Source organism: Typopeltis vanoorti, chromosome 2 (assembly GCF_054136105.1).
Source record: "Typopeltis vanoorti isolate ZY-2024b chromosome 2, IOZ_Tvanoo_1.0, whole genome shotgun sequence".
NCBI lineage: Eukaryota > Metazoa > Arthropoda > Arachnida > Uropygi > Thelyphonidae > Typopeltis > Typopeltis vanoorti.
In genome coordinates, this window is record NC_143550.1 from 171,490,494 (window position 1) to 171,509,561 (window position 19,068).

General features: G+C 35.5%; 1 protein-coding gene across 3 annotated transcripts in view; it reads left to right on the plus strand.

The window, feature by feature from the left end:
• Positions 1-19,068, plus strand: part of LOC150109666 (NEDD8-conjugating enzyme UBE2F-like) — a 148,676-nt gene that overhangs the window by 4,052 nt on the left and 125,556 nt on the right. For 2 of the 3 annotated variants that reach the window (XM_090409607.1, XM_090409623.1), the window contains one exon: positions 16,962-17,095. In XM_090409607.1, coding sequence (XP_090265733.1) covers positions 16,972-17,095 — 124 coding nt within the window. In that variant the 5' untranslated portion in view covers positions 16,962-16,971. Of the gene's footprint in view, positions 1-3,117; positions 3,224-16,961; positions 17,096-19,068 lie in introns of those variants that run through there. The other variant, XM_090409615.1, reaches the window with a different exon arrangement.

The window sequence follows — 19,068 nt, forward strand, 5'->3', positions numbered from 1 at the left end:
GTTGCATTATTTTGTTATTTATTACTTTTATAAATGTTTCATATACTGCTAGTAATAAACTAATGGACCTGTAATTCTTGATATTTTCCTTTTCACTTTTTTTAAAATAATTGTTAATGCATTGTTCCATGCTTCTTGGATTTTTCTGTTTTAAACAAGGTGTGAGGAGTTGCCAAGTAATCAGACACTGTCTTCCTTCCAAATTTTAATGATTCCACTTGAATCGCATCTTTTTCAGGAATCTTTTTCCTGTTTCATTATTTTCAAAACTTCAACTTCTCATAACTTTTGGCATATCCTCAACTCACAACTCTTCTTGAAATTGATTACCTCTAAATTTCTTTTTGTCACTGTTTTTATAATATTCTTTAATTCTATTTATTATTTCATTTCTTTCTCCCTCTGATTATTTTATTCATTTCTTTTAGAGCAATTTCTTTTATCCTGTTGCTAAATTTCTTCTCAGAACTTTCATATTTTTATTATTTTCACTGGTTTATTTTATTTTTATGGTATTAAAGATTGGATTTCATGTCATTCTTTTTACTAATTTGTTTTGCACAGTGCTTATTTCATAAAACAATGTGGTATACTTTACCTAGTATACTCTGATATACTAGGTAAATGTATAAAAATTGCATATTTACCTTGTATCTGTATGTCATACTATTGCATACCATTTGCTTCCCCCACCCCAAAAGAAGCACTGGTTCTGCATAATTCCAAGTATTTTATTGAATTTTTTATAGTGGCATCTCTTTTTACTTCACTCTATTTTCTTAATAAATCTAAAATTTCTTTTGAAAGTTTGTTACTTCTTGCATATGAAATGACTCCATCTCTTTCACAGATCTTAATTATTATTATTATTATTAGAAGAGAGAAGGAGTCAAGGATTCATCGAGAGAGGCCACATACTACATGCACCAGCTATCATACTTATTCTTGAATTCATTCACACCGCTTGCACATACCATCCAGTGACAATCCATTCCAATCACGCACCACCTATGAGCAAAAAATCTAGCCCCCCCCCCCCCAGCAGAATTCATTCTCAGCTTTCAAGGATGCCCTCTTGTCCTTTTCCCACCTTCCATAAAATGAAAATTTCCAAAACTGAAATCCTGTATGCCCCTTTCAGAAGTTTGTAACACTCTCAATCATATCACCCCCTCTTTCTCCTGTTTACTAGTGTCTGCAGTCTACAAATTCTTAGTCTGTCTTCATAATCAGTATTCCACAATCCTGATATCATTTTTAACACACTCTTCTGCACTCTCTCTAATATATCAGAATTACACCGGATACTAGGAGACCAGACCTGTACACAATAGTTCAAGTGAGGTCTTATCAAGACCTTATAAAATATATACACGTTTACACAAGAATAATATTTAATTTGCCAAATATTGGTTTACAGAAAACCAACTTTCACAGGTCGTTATATTCTCAAAGAATCTGCTCATTATCCTTGTCAAAAAAACAGGAATCATAAAATGTTTAATCCGACGAGCCAAAACTAATTGTTCAACTTTTCATTTATTACAGAAAGAACTTTCGACTATCAAACATCACATGAAACTAAATGGCTTCTCCGAAAAGAGTACACAACATCTTTTCGATTCTTACAATCCAACACAGAACAGCAAAGATTCAATACGTCGAGTTCCAATTCCTTACATTTCCGGGATTTTCAGAACCAAGAATTCTGAAGAAATATGATTTAACAGCCACTTATACCTATTAACAAATTATCCACCCATTTTTCTTCATCTAAAGATAAATGCTCAACCTGGTCTCTACCTGGTGTGTATCGAGTTCCTTGTAACTGTAATCTTTCCTACTTTGGACAAATTGGACGTTCTATAAAAAAAAAGAATTCAAGAGCATCAATTCAACACAACAAACCCAAGAAATCTGGATTAGCTCAGCATGGGTTAGAAACAAGCCACAACATCCTTTGGTCTAAGACTCTCCTCCTACACAGATGTCACTACAAATTTGAATGTTTATTTAAAGAAAGTGTGGAGGCCTTACTTCAACGTCCTAACTTGAATCGTAATGACTGTATATCTATATCAAAATTTTGGGAAAGTTTAATCAGGATAACACATTATTATTATTGTTGCTTTTTTTATGTAAATTTCCTATATTAGTCTAATGTTATTTAAGATTATTACATGAATTTGTGAATTACTATCTTTAATTATGACTTTTAAAATGTTTACTCTTCTAATACTTAGTGATATGACATCACATGGCTTGTTCTATGTGTGAATGATCTATTGTTCATATTCCACCTTGTTTTTTAAAACTATTCCTATGTAGCCACTGAAGATGGTCTGTAATATTCAGACCGAAATATTTGGCAAACTAAATATTATTCTTGTGCAAACGTGTATAAATTTTATAATCATTATGTCACAAGTATTGTTAAAGAATCATATCAAGACCTTGTAAAGAGGCAAAATGACATCCTTATCTTCACATGTGAATTCGTTTCAGCATTGCAATTATCTTTTGAGTTGTATTTGCTTCTTTGCTTGGCCCCTGATCTTCAACTTCCTGTCTACTAACATTCCAAGATCCCTAGCCTAATCATTTTCTTCTAGCATAATCTCACCAATCCAATGTTTATTATATTAAACGTCAAGTAATGCACTTTGACGTTTACTGACATTGAACTGCTATCCATTTTCCCATGCCCACAATTCCAGCCTATTCAGTTCTTTTATATTAATCTTATTTAAGTATTTTCCCTCTTTGCTGTCTGATTTATTTGACGGTTCTCTTTTAAAGTAACTTCATATTCTGCATTTTCAGTTTTAAATTTTATAGGTTTATTGCACTGAACTTCTGTTTGGTTACTTTCTTCCCCCCTCCCCTTTTTTTTTTTTTTTGATTAATTGTAGATCTCGCCATTCTGTGATCACTTCCCCTGTCAAAAACTGTTTAAAATTTGTCATCTACAATAATTCTTCTATTTATTATAAAATCTGTTTTATTAATGGTCTGGCCATCACTGATGGCCAGACCATTATGATGATTCTTTTTATTAAAGAGTAAATTCATAATAAATAAAAAAAAAAAATTTTTTTTTTTTTGACACCTCCATAGCACAGTTCGAAGAATAAAGGTATGTTGCACCCTTCGGTTGGAAAAGGTCTAAGGTTGATTCTCGTTGTGATGGAAGGAATCTTTATATGATTTTTTTCTGTTGAAGGTGAGTTAACCGATCTCATTTGGAGGTAGCAGGGTTTTTCTTCCCGCATACATACTGGCAAATCGGCCTTCAGGACACACGCAGGTTACAATAACAAACACTAGTGTAGTGGTGGGCAGTAGATGGCATTCTTGTAGATGAAGATAACACGAAATAATAATAATAATAATAATAATGTATTCTTTCAGTAATTTCAGCAGTCTTTCTCCTCTCTCTCTCTCTCTCTCTCTCTCTCTCTCTCACTCATTTCTTTTCCTCATTCTAAACTGTTCCATTGAATTTAGGTTATTATTCTTTTAACCTGTTTTTGCATTTAAGTTGCTCATGATAATTATACAACATTCTTTACTGTACTATAAAGATTCTTCTAGTTTGGCATAAAATCAGACTTCTTGATCTGAATGATCTGAAGTTGGGTCATAAATGTGTACTTTCAATTTTATTTTTTGTTTATAGATATTATATAAATGGCACTGAAAAACTAATTCAAGATATGAAAGTGGAGTTCGCAAAGTTGAGGCAAGAGATTAAATGTGTGAGGAATTACCTGAGGAGAATTATGGTTTTGCATGAGGAAGAATAGGACGAAAGATTTGAAAAAATATCGAATGATTTGAACCAACCACCCTGCTCATTCTACCGTCTGTTTTCCAGAAGGTAGAATGAGCAAAATGTTGCAGGTGCGAATCCTGCCATGGGCATGGATGTTTGCAATTGTCTGTGGAAATACTAGTGGTGGTGGGCAGTAAATGGTGTTGGTATAGTTGGGGTTAGTTGTAATTGGTGGATTGAGTAGTGGAGACAGAGAATTCTAGAGTAGGTGCTCTCCCTTGATGAGTCTTTGGACTCCTTGGAGGTGTCACGTAATAATAATAATAATAAATACTAGTAGATGGCATTGGTGATGGTGGTAGTGGTAGTTCGCTGTAGTTGGTGGATTAAGTGGTGGAGACGGAGAGTTGTAGAGTAGGTGCCCTCCCTCAATGAGTCTTTGGACTCCTTCGAGGTGTTATGTAATAATAAGAATAATACCTTTAACTTACCTTTTCGACACGAGTCTTAGATTAGCCCAGATCCCAAAGGAATGAAAAGATGGCAAATTGTTCTGCTTCATAAAGGAGGTGATAAGAGTAAGGCTTTGAATTATAGGACAATCTGCTTGTCTGCAGTTATGTTCAAGTTTTTGGAGAAGCTAGTGAAGACAAGGATTCAGAACTGGGTGCACAGTAGTAGAATTCTCTTTAATGGACAACACATCCATTATAGTCTATGGGTTTGCTAAAGGAAGATTGTGCTTTTGCAATCTGCTTACTTATTACAGTAAGGTGACAAATACATTGGACAAGGAGGATGCATATACAGTAGTATATTTAGATTTTGCAACAGCTTTCAATAGATTACCACATAACAAACTAGTAGTTAAATTGGAACAGATTTACTACTAGTTTGTTATGTGGTAATCTGTTGAAAGCTTTTGCAAAATCTGAATATACTACTGTATATGCATCCTCCTTGTCCAATGTATTTGTCACCTTACTGTAATAAGTAAGCAGATTGCTAAAGCACAATCTTCCTTTAGCAAACCCATAGACTATAATGGATGTGTTGTCCATTAAAGAGAATTCTACTACTGTGCACCCAGTTCTGAATCCTTGTCTTCATTAGCTTCTCCAAAAACTTGAACATAACTCCAGACAAGCAGATTGTCCTATAATTCAAAGCCTTACTCTTATCACCTCCTTTATGAAGCAGAACAATTGGATAGTATGAAATGAAAGTATGATAAAATTACGTTTCCGTGGAGCATAAATTCATAATATTAGTCACACCATCTGGATGCAAAAAAGGTAAGTTGAAGGAAATGATCATCTTGGTTGGCACAAATGATTTGATAGGTGAGAAGTACTCTGAGGGAGGATGTAAAAGAGTTGTTAGAAGAGACGAAACTGAAGAGTATAGCAGAAGGAATGATGTAGGATTGTGAATCTGTGGGTCTGTATTTGATGGAAAGAAGGATTTGTATAATGCTCATTGACTGCATCTAAATGGTTTTGATGTTAATGTCTAGAGATCTTTGTTCACTGAGCATGCTAAAGCACAATTTCTATGAAGAGACTTATAGAGTATGCAGATGTTTTGGATGTAGTATCTGTTGGGGAAAAAGAAAATTAAGAATGGGTTGCATTTGAAGGAATAATCAACTTCAATGTTAAGAATATTTAGTAACCTAGATGCTCATAAGCTTCTAGGTTATGATCATCTAGAATGGAATTATATGGAATTTTGCAGAAAGTTTTAAGTATATGTGCTAGAACACCTATAGTACATTGCTGTCATAAATTATAGATCAGAGTACATTTCTGGAATGATAATTACATTTTCTGAAAGGTTAAGGTCTTGATAGACTTGTTTCTTAGAAAGGACCTCCCATGATGAGTCTTTTGCTCCATGGAGGCCTGAATAATAATAATATAAGATTGGGTTGGGAGAGCATAATTCTCAAAAAAACATGCTTTTATCAGTCTAGTTCCATTTTGTGTAAGGGTAACAGCAGAATTTAAGGGGACTGCATATACTGTTGTAGTTTTTAATTGTGCACTTAACATATCACATTAAATTGTGATCATTGTAGTAAATAATCTGATACTTAGGTCACAGAGAGTAAGACTTAGAAGACCCCACTTACATAAGGTTATGGTAAATATTTTGCATGAAGTGAATGTAATGTATTATCAGCAAGTTAAGTCTAAGGATTCTGGATGAACTTAGTGTGATAATAACCATTTCCATTTTGCAGGAATCTTACAAAGTCATTTGATTCCATGGGGAATGTTATAATAAAGGTAGACATAAATATCGACGATGGGATATTTTTATAAAACATGCCCTGTGCTAAATTTTATGTGTGCAATACCAAAATTAAGACATATGTTTGAATATTCATTACTAAAATAGAAATTTGCTGGTGTGAAAACTTTGTTATTAGAACAAATCTTCATGAAGTTATTTGATTCTGTTGAACATCTCACTCACAAGCAGCATAACTGAATCTTAAAACATGTTAACATTCTTAGCATTCACAATACATTCCTTGCAGTGCATTCCATTCCACTCTCTATGTAAGAAATCTACCCTCTTCATCACTTCTTTACACAACTTTCAGGGATGGCCTCTCCTCTTGTTCTCCCACCTTCTGCTCTATGTATAATCCTTTCTTTATTAATCCAGTAAATTCCTCTCACTAACATGATGTCTGTTGTGTCACCTCCTTTCCACTTATTCAACTAAACTCTGCAGCTTATTCCTCAAATTTTGCCCATAACCAACATTCCTGGCTCCCAGTATTGCCTAAGTTACTCATCTGGATCTTATCCAGTTTTCACATCATGATGGAAACTATGTGACTAAATTTGAGCATGATAGTTTTCGTGTGTAGTTTGACCACCACCTTATCTCTACTTGTGATCGGGCTCCCTATTCATAGCAATAATGCACTATGTCGTCTTTGCAACACTTACATTGCTCTCTGAACTTTGGGCCACTGTCAGCCATCACTTACAAATCTTGAGTCTCATCCATCTCCTAAAGCAGTGTCTCAAAGTGTGGTATGCATTCCCCCAGGGGTATGTGAAAGGTCTTCGGGGGGGGGGGTCGTGGCAATTTTTGGCTATGCATCATTAACGCATGGAATCATTATTAAGAAGGAAAAAAAACTATTTTAAACATATATTTCTCAATAAATTATATATTATGTCTGAATTCTCCTACTGGATTTATAAAATGCAAAAAAGAGAGCAATATGCAAATACAAGTAGCTGTAAGCAACAAGAAAATGATGATATTGTATGTGGATCAAATGAAATCGGGTGTGTCGTCTGACATCTCTAGAAAACCAACTAGGAAGAAGATGAAAAATCTTCGTATGTATGATATGAATTATTTGAAATGTGGATTTTCATGGGCGGGAAATGAAGAGGAACCTATTCCAAATTTTGTTCTATAAAAAATAAATCATATTTTTTGTTTACATGAACATATAAATTCAAATAAAATAGACATTTACAATGAAATATACTTTATTTATTTATTATTATTTTGATAAGGTATTATTATTTTGATACTTGGTAATAATGAAAATTTAAGAAGGGGTACGTGGATATCTGAAGTTTGAGAAATGCTGTCCTAAAGCATAGTTCTTTTGTTCTCCAAAGTGCAATACCCTGCACTTATTAAAATTGAAACTGCAGTGTCACTCATCAGAGTGAATAGGAGAAGGGAAAAAGTGGTGATATGATAGAGATGATTAAGTTAGTGAGCAGTTCTTATTGGATTAATACAGTGAGGATTATAAAAGAATAGAAGATTGAGAGGGGAGGGGAAGAAGAACCAGGAGGTAGATTTTTTACATGGAGAATTGTGAGTGTTAAAAAACACATTATCAAAACATATTGTTTTGACAATGTGAATGCAAGGAACGCTAAAGATTTTAAGGTTCAATGTGATAAATATGTTTTCAGTTGAATGAACCTATGATGAGTGCTGACTTCATAAGTGTGTCAGTGTGTTGTGATAAAATTGATACTTGCAGACTGTACTTTCTGGGAAATGTAAAAATGAAAGTTATTTCAGAGAAAATGCTCCTTATTAACAGAAGCTAATTTATAGGAAAGTGGGAAATTAATGATAATATTTCTGATGACATGACCATGAAAATATCTGCAGGAAATCAATGAGAGATGAGTCATTAATAAATATCATTACTATCCTCTGATAGTCCAGAATTTTCTTTTTTAAGTTCCTAGAGACAGAATCCAAATACAGGTTTCCAAAAAGTAAGATAACACTTTTTTTTTTCGGAGGGTGTTTAATAATAGGAAGTTGAAATCATACACCAAGAAATAAGTGAGCATGCACTACTTCTCCACAAAGTCTCCAAATTTTGATTCACTTGTTCCAGTGATAGATCAGCTTATCAATACCAGTACTAAAGAAGTCCATGCTCATACTCAGTAACCAACATCTCACTGCCTGATGAACTTCATCTGTAGTGAAATGCCTTCCAGAAAAGTATTTGTTGAAGGGTCTGAACAAATTGAAGTCTGAAGCGCTAAGTCTAGGCTGTACGGGGGGCGGGGATGTGATAGAGTTTCCCAACAATTACAGCACAACCACTCAAGAGTGGTGTGCACAGTATGTGGAATAACATTGTCACACACCAAAATCATGCCACTTATCAGGCGTCCTGGTCTTTTTGTCGAGTGTTGGCTTTCAGTTTGTCCAACATTACACAGTAAAACTCTGCATTGATTGGACAGTGAGAAAAGTGTTGAATTTTTTGCACATAGGAAATTGTGGACGTTTCTTAGTCATGCTGTCTGTTGGTAAAGTGATGAATCCATTTCTTCTCCTGTGACTAGGTAAGTAAGAAAAGCCTTTGTCGCAGTATCGCAACATTCTCCATGACCACCTTTTGAAAGCCAAGACTTGAACAATTTCACAAACAGTGGACTTGCTCAGTTTCATCACTTGTGCAATTTCATGCTGTTTCACTTACCAGTCTTCAAGAACAGTGCCTTTAATGTGTGAAATGTTGTCTTCTGTCTTGCTTGATGAAGGCCTGCCTACCCAATGCTGATCTTCAATGTCACCATGGTCCTTTAAATTTATTGCACCAAAAACATACCTGATTCTTTGACATCATCTTTTTGCCATACACAGCAGTCAGTTCATGGTAAATGTCACTTGTTGAACCTCCTTTTGCTTGCAAAAAAATGAATAACTTCACAAACACCTGTTTTGGACCACAGCTGCATCTTGCAACTGGAATTTGCTGTGAGATGACAGTAATAACATTCAAAAAGACAGCCACTGCAGTGCTTTTTGAATGTTATTAATAAGTATCTGTCCACCATGTTTTATCTCATTCCATTTTCACTATTATTAAGGGGGGGGGAATGTGTTACCTGACTTTTCAGAAATCCCTCATATATCTCATACATGCAATGTTACAAAACCTAATGCATATCATTGCTACATGTGGATAAATATTAGTGTTTATTGTACAACTGGAGATTGTAATCCTGGGAAAAAAGTGAAAAGGACTGTTCTAGAGAAGAGAGGTAAATAAAATGAAAGAGAAGGAGGAGAAATTGGTTTGGTTATTGGAAGTTGAACTGTGAATGAGCACCATATTGTTTTAAGGAAAGTAAAGGATTGATGGAAGCCAGGGCTGGCAGAAGCAGGCCTGCAGGGCCTGCTTTGCAGGTGGGCACCATTTTGAAGTGTTAGTATGAAGTTTCATTCTTTCTTTCTTTAAATTTTTGTAAATGAATTAAGTAATAACTAATTAGGTAAGTCAATATAATTGCTGCAAATTTACAGTTACAAAAAGTTACAAAGTTAGTTATGATTTACAAAAAATTCTTTCCACATGATTATGATAAAAATAAATAAATTGTCATTTGTTTGGGGGTGCCCATTTCAGCTTTGCAGGCAGGCAACGTCCAGCCTAGTGCCGGATGGAAGCCAACAATTCAGCAGAATAATGGCTGTAGAAATTGCATTGCAGGGAGGGCTACCTTTCTGAGAAAGTGATTGGAACAAGTCAGGAAGAGAGAGATTATTTTATTGGATTGCCTAGCACTAAGACATTTTAGTGAGGTTTTTGATACACTACAAAATCTGCCTAATTTCAGAATGTAAAAATTTAGCAAATTTAGGATTTTTATAAGTTCAGTTGTATAGGTGAATAATGAACAAATAGGACACAAGTTTTTTTAGGCTTAGGAGATTATGGACATGATTTTATATTTTTCTAGTAAAGGCTAGAGGCATAAGTCAGCTCAAGAAGAGAGAAAGATATGACACCAAACTCCTCTCATTAGCATCAAAACCTCATCTCATGTCTGGAGATGGGATTTTGGTGTCATTGAGAGAGGAGCGGTGAGATCTTTCTTGAAGAAAAAACATTTGTGCTAGCATTAAAGTGACAAATTTTCCTTACATTGCTGGAGAATGACAAGGAGATTACTATTTAAGGCATTCTTCTTCTTCGAGTGCCATCTCCTATTGGAGGTCGGCGACCACCTTGGCAGATCTTGAGTGATCCTCGGCCACCATGAATGAACAGTTCCTCACAGTTCATGCCAGTTCACTGTCTGATGTCTGCCAGCCGAGATTTTCTTCGTCTTCCTTGTCCTCTTCTTCCATTTATCTTCCCTTTTATAATCAATTGAAGTATCTTATATTTTTCATTACAAAGTAGATGACCAAGATATGCAGTTTTCCTTCTTTTTATGGTATCTAAAAGTTCACGTGATTTTCCTGTTTATTCCAGTTCTTCCTGATTGGTCGTTTTTGCTGTCCATGGGATTTTTAACATTCGTCTGTATAACCACACCTCAAAGGCTTTAAGGTTCAAGTTTCTGCATTGTACAGCAGTACAGACAATACATAGCATTTAATCATGCATACTCTAAAAACTCTAATTTAAATTGCGGTTACACAGTGTTAATTTCATTAGGAGAAAATTTTTTCTTTCCATTTCAATTCTAACTTTTATTTTCATTTCTGGATTGCATTCTTCATTTAACCAGCATCCGAGATATTTAAACTTCGTTTGAGCATCAAGTTTCTCAAATGAAGAGCAGTGGAGTGTACTGTCATCATCAACAATATGGATAAAATTTGAGATCACTGAGAAGTCATCTATGAATAGGAGGAAAAGAAAAGCATAGATGAAAGTACAGTCATAAGAGTACACTAGTGTTAGTGTTCAACTGTGAGGAGAGGAAGCCAATCATCATGACTTAGTGAACAGCCAGAGAGAGCATTAAAATGGAATACCAGGTATGTATTGGAAAGACTCAGTGTATGGAAGTTAGTGTGTAGTTAGTGTAGCTGACTAGTTTAGGTTCTGTTTTAAATAGCAGATTGGGTGTAAATGTCTCTTATGGTAAATGTGGTTTTGGGTTAGGTCCACAAATATTGGAATGGATGTGAAAGTTTTTGTGTGCACATTATTTGCAGGGATATTATAATTACTTGATGCCATGTATGAGGGAGCAATATCCCAGATACTGGGATATTGCTCATGGAGATACTTCACTAATAATGGCGATTAGTGAAGTATCTCCATGTCATCTACATACATATATTTGCTTGATCTTGTTGAGGGAATGTCTGAGATAAAGATGTTAGAAAGAGATGGAGCCAAAACAGAGCTCTGGGACAAACAGTTCTGAAAGAATCTGCATTTGCTTTTCCTTACTCCAATATGGACATAAATTTTTGTTTGCAAGCATGGATTCTAGGAAGTGTAAGGTTGTTTTGCATTTTATGATGAAACTAAGCTGTGAAAGCAAGCTTCTTAATTTCTTTTGGAAATCAGCCTCAATTTGAGTTGTTAAAGCCAAGACTTGATCACAGCGGTTTCTGCCAGGCCTAAAGCCAGCTTGCTGTATAGGGAGAGTCATCTCGATGATTGGGCTGATCCTTTTCAGTATGATTCTTTTCAGAAGCTTGCAGGTTGAGCATAGAAGGGCAATTGAGCAAAGGTTTAAAACAGACCTGGGGTCTTTCCCTTGCTTGGAAACTGTAATTATCTTAGATTCTCAGTAGAGATGATGATGGAAAACAGGACTGACAGACATACCTTCCTGTGCTGATCAAGGTGTTTAAGGAACCCAGGAAGGAGACCATCGGTTCCAGGGACCTTGCCATTCTTGGTATGTGATAGGACATTCCTGGATTTCCTCTGTTGATTGGGCTACAGATGTCTAAAGTTTCAGGGCTTGAAGCTGAATTGTCTCAGGGTAGTTTGTATGTCCTTCTTTCTGGATGACTTTGGATTCATCTTAGATGTTGAAAATAGATGAGATGCAACTTAGTCTGGAGTCACGTCTGGAAATTTTTTTGTTGTAAGAAGTTTTTCCACTCCCTCTGCCCCTGGCCAACTTCTTTATGGAGACATTTAGAGAAAAAGTCTTAAACTCTGCCCCACATAAAACTACTGTCTGGCTATGCTATGTGGATGATATGTTCTCCTTTTAGCCACACTTCACAATTTCATAAAACACAAACAATCAACACCCAAGGATCCAGTTTACATATAAATTAAAGATACCAGGAAATTATATACTTGGTTTGATCCTTTATCCAAGTGTAAGCAAACAAACTTTGCACCTGGAGTATTTTCAGGACTGGGGCAACTTTAGTATCACCTCTGGCTCCCACTGATGAGACTTCAATAAAGGTTGAAACTGGTCTGGGTAGTGACCCTTCCCATAATGCATAATATTATACATGTCCATAAGGATATATGTTTTGCATCATGGGATACTAAGGCAAATGATGTGAAGTCACTAGATTCTATATATGAGTGTCCCAGTTCTGGAAATACTTCAGGCGCAAATTTTTTTCTTACACTTGGATAAAGGATTAAACTAAGTATATCATTTCTTTGGATCTTTAACTTGTAGTATAACCAAGTGGAAAAACTTCAACAACGATCCAGTTTACCTTGGAAAAGGAAAACAACAATAGTCTCTCATTCTTAGATACTCTGATTACATGCCAGCCTGATGGATCTCTACCGTTCTTCATTTACAGAAAACTGCACATACAGGTAGATACATTCACCAGCAGTCACACCGCCTGCCCTGTCAACAGTATAGGATTATAAAAACCTTATGTAACAGGGCAAAATGAATCAGTTCAGATAACAGTAGCCTAACTACTGAACTTGACCATATCCATAACACTTTCTTAACCAATGGCTGCAATCCCCAGAAAATCCCAAAAATATTAAAACCATGTAATTGCAACCTCCTTCCCTCAATGCAGAAATTAAGTTTACTTAGTAAGCCATTTTGCTAGATCCAGTCAGAAGCTCTGGAGATATCAAACTTCTCCATGGCATATCAGACTGCTTCATGGCATTTGTCCAGAAATGGGTGATATATGTGAGTATATCTCCTGTTGATCGACAGCAATGGAATCCATGCTGGTGATTGTTTATTAGCTGGGTACCTTCGAGGTAGTGTAAGAGTTGGGAATTCATGGGTCTGTCCATTTCTTTTTAGATAGAACTGAGCTGAGTGAGATAGGGCAGTGATTTGTCTCCCTTCTTGGGAATAGGTTGAATATAGATCAGTTTCCAGGCTGTGGGATAGATACCAGTTGAGTAAGAGAATATATACAGGCGACATAGGATAGGAGTCAATTCTGGTATGCAAACCTTCAGGACAATTGGAGGAATGCCATCAGTGCCAGGAAACTTCGTTATATCTAATTAGGACAATATTTTTCTGGCAAAAGGATATAGGGAGCATTGTATATTGGGCACACATGCATGGGGAATGGTTGTGGACATTTACCATTGTCAGTTATGCGTGCATTAGAAGCAAAGTGTGAAGCCAGGAGATTGGCTTTTTCTGTAGGTAATGATGCAATACAGCCATCTGGGTATGATATGGGTGGGAATAGTGTTGGACAAAAGTTACGACCGGTTTCTTTGGCAAGAGACCAAAAGGCTGCCGTTTGAACAGTCTCTAAGTTTCTTGCTTTTTGCTCTTTCAAACTCTGTTTTAGAAACATTGATAGTTTTCTTGCAGCTATTTCTTGCTTGAGTATAAGCACTAAAGGAGGATGGACTTCTTGATGTAAGCTAGTTGTGGTATGCTTGATTTTTTTATTTGTACAGTCTTGGCACATCTTTTGGAGAACCAGGGTTTAGTTAGGGAATGGCAGTTCAGAGTAGTGTGGGGAATGTATGTTTCCATGCAAGTGAGGATTACTTTGGTGATATGTTTGGTGCATATTTTTGTTGGAAGGTGGAAGCAATAGTTCAACCATGGGAATGAGGCATAGAAGTCACAGTGGCTGTCCCACTTGGCACTGTTATAATGCCAAACTATTGTATGGGAGTAGCTGTGTTAGCATTTTGCATCGGGAGGAGATGAGCACTAGATTATTATTATTATTATTATTATTCAGGCCTCCAAGGAGTCAAAAGACTCATCGAGGGAGGTCCTTCCTAAGACATAAAGTCTGTCAAGACTCATCAAGGGGAGGTCCCCCCCCCCCCTGAGAAACACAAAGTCTATCATACCACTCTTTAAACTCACTAACCGTTCTCGCTCCCACCACTCCATCAGGCAATGCATTCCACGGCTCAACCACCCTCCACACAAAGAAACCACTCCTTACCCTCTTGCTCACAGTTTCCTTTCGTAACTTCCAGGGATGGCCTCTTGTCATCACTCCTTCCCGCTGATCAACCAAGCGAAAGAACTCCCCAGTGTCAACCCTGTAACCACCTCTCAACAGTTTAAAAGTCTCAATCATATTTGGAAGGCAGAGGTCATTGGTAAGGAAGAGATCTAGGGTGTTTGGGGAGTGGTTCAGGTTATCTGGTATTCTAGTTGGCATGTGAACAATTTGTGTGGTCGTTGGCGATGGTAAACGTTTCTGCATCTCTGCATGCTAGATCTGTACAACTGTAGAAAGAAAGCCAATTAGTTTTGTGGACATTAAAATTTCCTAGGAAGATGATTTCACTCGTAGGGATGTGAGATTGGAGAAGATCAATTTTTAAGGAGAGGAAATTAAAGAGCTCAGAGTCATTGGTGGATTAGGGTAACAATAGAGACAGCAAATGAATTTGAATGAGTTGGAAAGGGATATTTTCTTTATAAGTAAACATCTTTATATACATATAGTAAGAACATTCAATTTAATTTTAATAATATCAAAAAATTCTTTAATCTAGAAAGACCCTTTTTCAGTTATGATATATATTATAATTACGGCTATTATAGCCTGTTTTTGTTTAGGAGTGTCCCTTATTTAAATACATTGGCTATCAATACTCAAAAGGGGTATATACAGGGTGTTCGGGATAAATTTGACAGTTTCGTAAGGAAAAAGAAAATCTTCTTTGTATCTATTAAATTTAATGAATTGACAAAAAAACATTACAGGCAGAGTTAATTACAATACTATCAACAAGATTTACTCAAAATAACCACCATTAGCATCGATCACAGTTCAATTCTGCTTCGGAACCTCGAACAAGCTGATGCTACAGTCTCCCTGGGAAGGGTCGCAAAAACTGTTTTAATTTTATCCATTAACTGGGCTTTTGTATTACTGGAAGTGCGATTGGTGTCTTTTTCAACTGCACCCCATACAAAATAATCCATGGTCTGGGGAGTTTGGAGGCCAAACATTTGGACTGGTGAAGTCGTAGAAATTTTCAGACATCCATTTTTGACTTTTCCCAGAGGTGTGGCAAGGGGCCGAATCCTGCTGCCATACATACGGCCTACCATTGGCTACCCTTGTTATCCAGGGCTTGACTACAGTTAGCAACTCCACGAACAAAGCCCGAATTCCAATGCCAGGGTTCTTCAACACCTGTTCCTGCAGATTTGCGAGGAATTCTGCTGTACGAACGCAATCAGATCGTCTGCTAGGGATCTTTCTTCTTGCTACATCCTCGTAGTCACCATTGCAAGTCTCTAGTTCATGCCTGATTGTTTTTACTGTATTCAGGGAGCATTGGGCAGCAGTCGTAATATCCTTATTTTGATGGCGGGCACGAATCATCATGATACAAGTTATTCTCTTCCATGATTCAGGTGGGTTCCAGCTATCCATCCTTTCTGACATCTTGTATATGAATGAAGAAGGGTCCAAACTTTTAAATGAAGAGAAGTGTGTGTTAATACATGTAACTTACGGAAAAATATAATTAATTATAAATATGTCAAATTTATCCCGAACACCCTGTATATTTAGGGCATTATTGGTGAGTATAGAAGGCAATTAAGGTAGAATAAAAGATGTGGAAAAATTGTCCGAAATGAGAGTCTCATTTCCGACAAAAGTTCTGAAGACGGTCACACGAACGAAACGGTTCCATGCCCCGTTAACCCTGCCCCAGTTGCCACATAAGTTTACCCTTCCTCCCCTTCCCCCACAAAAATGCACCCTAATTCAAAATAATATATGTATACATTTATATATATATATATATATATATTATTAATATTAACCCGGGTTATCCAAACTTATTTTCCCCGCGTCTAAACCCCCCCCCCCCCCGTTTGTAAACAGCCTTCAGCAAGATCATGGAAGTGGAAGACATCGTAGAATCAAAAAAGGTATGTACCAAATTTTTCCACATCTTTTATTCTACCTTAATTGCCTTCTATACTCACCAATAATGCCCTAAATATATATATACCCCTTTTGAGTATTGATAGCCAATGTATTTAAATAAGGGACACTCCCAAACAAAAACAGGCTATAATAGCCATAATTATAATAATAGTGTTTAAGAGGAGTAACATGGGAATTTTCCCAGAGACTATACTTAATGATATTTTTTTTTTTTCTCCCAAGCACCTGGATATGTCATCTACAGCACACTTCTTTAACTACTAATACAGAAATAAGCAGCTAGTTAAATTTAGATCAAATAAATAGTAAATAGATACCTTTGGAATTTTAACTTGTCTATAGAAAAGTTAAAATACCAAGAACTTGGAATTCTAATGCAGTTTCTAGAATATTTTAGTTCATTTAAAATTTCTACATATGTTGTTTACTATTACATGCCATCTAGTTCTAATTTCTTACTTCTTTCACACTTCATATTCAGCTTTTTTTTTATGCACAAACTAAGTACGTGATGTAAGTAATGAAAATTAGTAATGACTTCTTTTTATTTTAGGTAAGTCACCATGATTACATTATCTAAAAAATTGAAAAAGGAAGCTGAAGAAAAACAAAGTTTGCTTCAAAGAGATAATAGTATAGTGTCATCTGGCAGGCGTGTTTCAGTAAGAGATAGGCTCCTTGTTAAAGGTGTGTTATGAGCTCATAGTTAATATTTCAGAGTAAATCTATGATTCACTTTATGATTTACTGATACTTATATATTTGATACAACGGATTTACTCAGCTATATAACATAATTAAAGAAATTTAATAACTAGAAGCCAAGAGATACCAAATTAGAAATAACTACTTATTATTTGAATGCACAAATAGTTTTGTCTTTGTAGAAGACTTCATTGGGTGCATAACATGAAAAAAGAAATACAAAAATATGAGCATGATCCTGTGTATGGCAAAGTTTGGATAGCTGAAGAGTGACAATCAGAGAAGTTATAGCCAAGGTTAGTATTAAGATGGACCAGATTGAGGATGATTTCTGTTGATTCCACTATTCTTCTCTCTCCAGCTCATTGTAGCTTCTGAAAATGTTTTCTGAACTGTTCCAGATCACTGGATGAGGGGCAGAATCTTTAATTAGGTTGAGCAAATTTAAGAACATGATTAGATAGTGCACTAGCTCTATTTCTGCCAAATGCGATGTTTCACATTTTCTTCCATATGCAACTTAATGGAGTTCTCCATCTAAACAAAATAGGGCATATTGCAGTCACACCAAAGATGATAACTCCTGAATACTTTAGTCTGTCATGTTTTGGTGTACCAGTAAGGAACAGAGGAGTAAAGGAAGTGTGGATTTTAAATTTCTTAACAATTTTAGCTAACGTTGTTAAGACGGAGCTGATATACAGTTGAGATATAAAGCCTTTTACATCAGTATTATCTTCCATATGGTGAGGGGTGGATTAAATAGTAATTTGCAGTCCTTAGGATAACTATTTTTCTGAAAGGTTGTAAGAAGAAACTACTTCTTTGGTGATCTCTTCTTCACTGAGGAGGGAGCAAGCACATTTACCTAATGTATAAATGATACCAAGCTTTTGGGGAAGATAATGAGATTGTGCATGAAGGTATCTGTTAGTATGTTTGGGTTTCATATAAATAGAGATCTTCAGCTTTTCTGATGCATGGGTGAGTTTGGCATCCAGGAACAGGAGAGAACAATTACCTTCCAATTCCAAGGTAAATTTTATTCTTGGGTGTTGATTGTTGAGATGGAATCCCTTTAAAGAATCTGGTCCATGACTCCAAATTAAGAAAACATCAGTATATCTTTTCCATAACCTTGGCTCCGATTAGAAGGAACTGATTGCTTTTTCTTCAGATTTCTAAATAAAATTGCTAATATTGGAGATAATGGATTGCCCATGACCAAGCCAAAGTTCAAAGTAACCAGAATTTATGCAAATAGTCAGGAGTGACAACTGTTTTTGATAACTTATCTTTTAGAAGAATTAAAAGCTCTTCTCTAGGCACATTAGTAAAGAGGGAAATAACATCAAAACTTGCCATAATTTCATCTTTATAAATCTTGAAAAGTGTTGGAGATAGGGCATCCATGTCTTTACTCTTTGGTTTATAGATTGTTTTTCAGACATTTTGTCATTTTTTTTAATTTCATTATTTTTGTATATATTCAATATTGCCTGTAGTAAAATATTAGGTATATTTATTCTTTGTAATATATCAAGCAGTACATGCATTTTTACTTTATCAAATGGTTTTTCATAATCTGTAAACAAAAAGTGAGTTTCTAACTCAAATTTTCTTTTCTCTTTAAGTAGTTTTAAACAGAAAGCTGCATCCATTGCAGTGCAACCTCTTCTAAATTCATTTTGGCATTTAATATTTTTTTCAATATATATTTTCAATTTTTCATTAAGTATTCTACTGTATATTTTGTAGTGTGTATTCAATAAACTAATGCCTCTGTAGGTTTTCTTTTTATCCCCTTTTTTTAAGTATAGGTATTACTATACTTGTATTCCATTCTATTGGTATTTGCTCATTTGTATATATTTTATTTAAAATATATATATTAAAATATTTTAAAAATTTTAATCTCTGAAATGTTTTTCCAGCAAATTTATACAATTTGGACT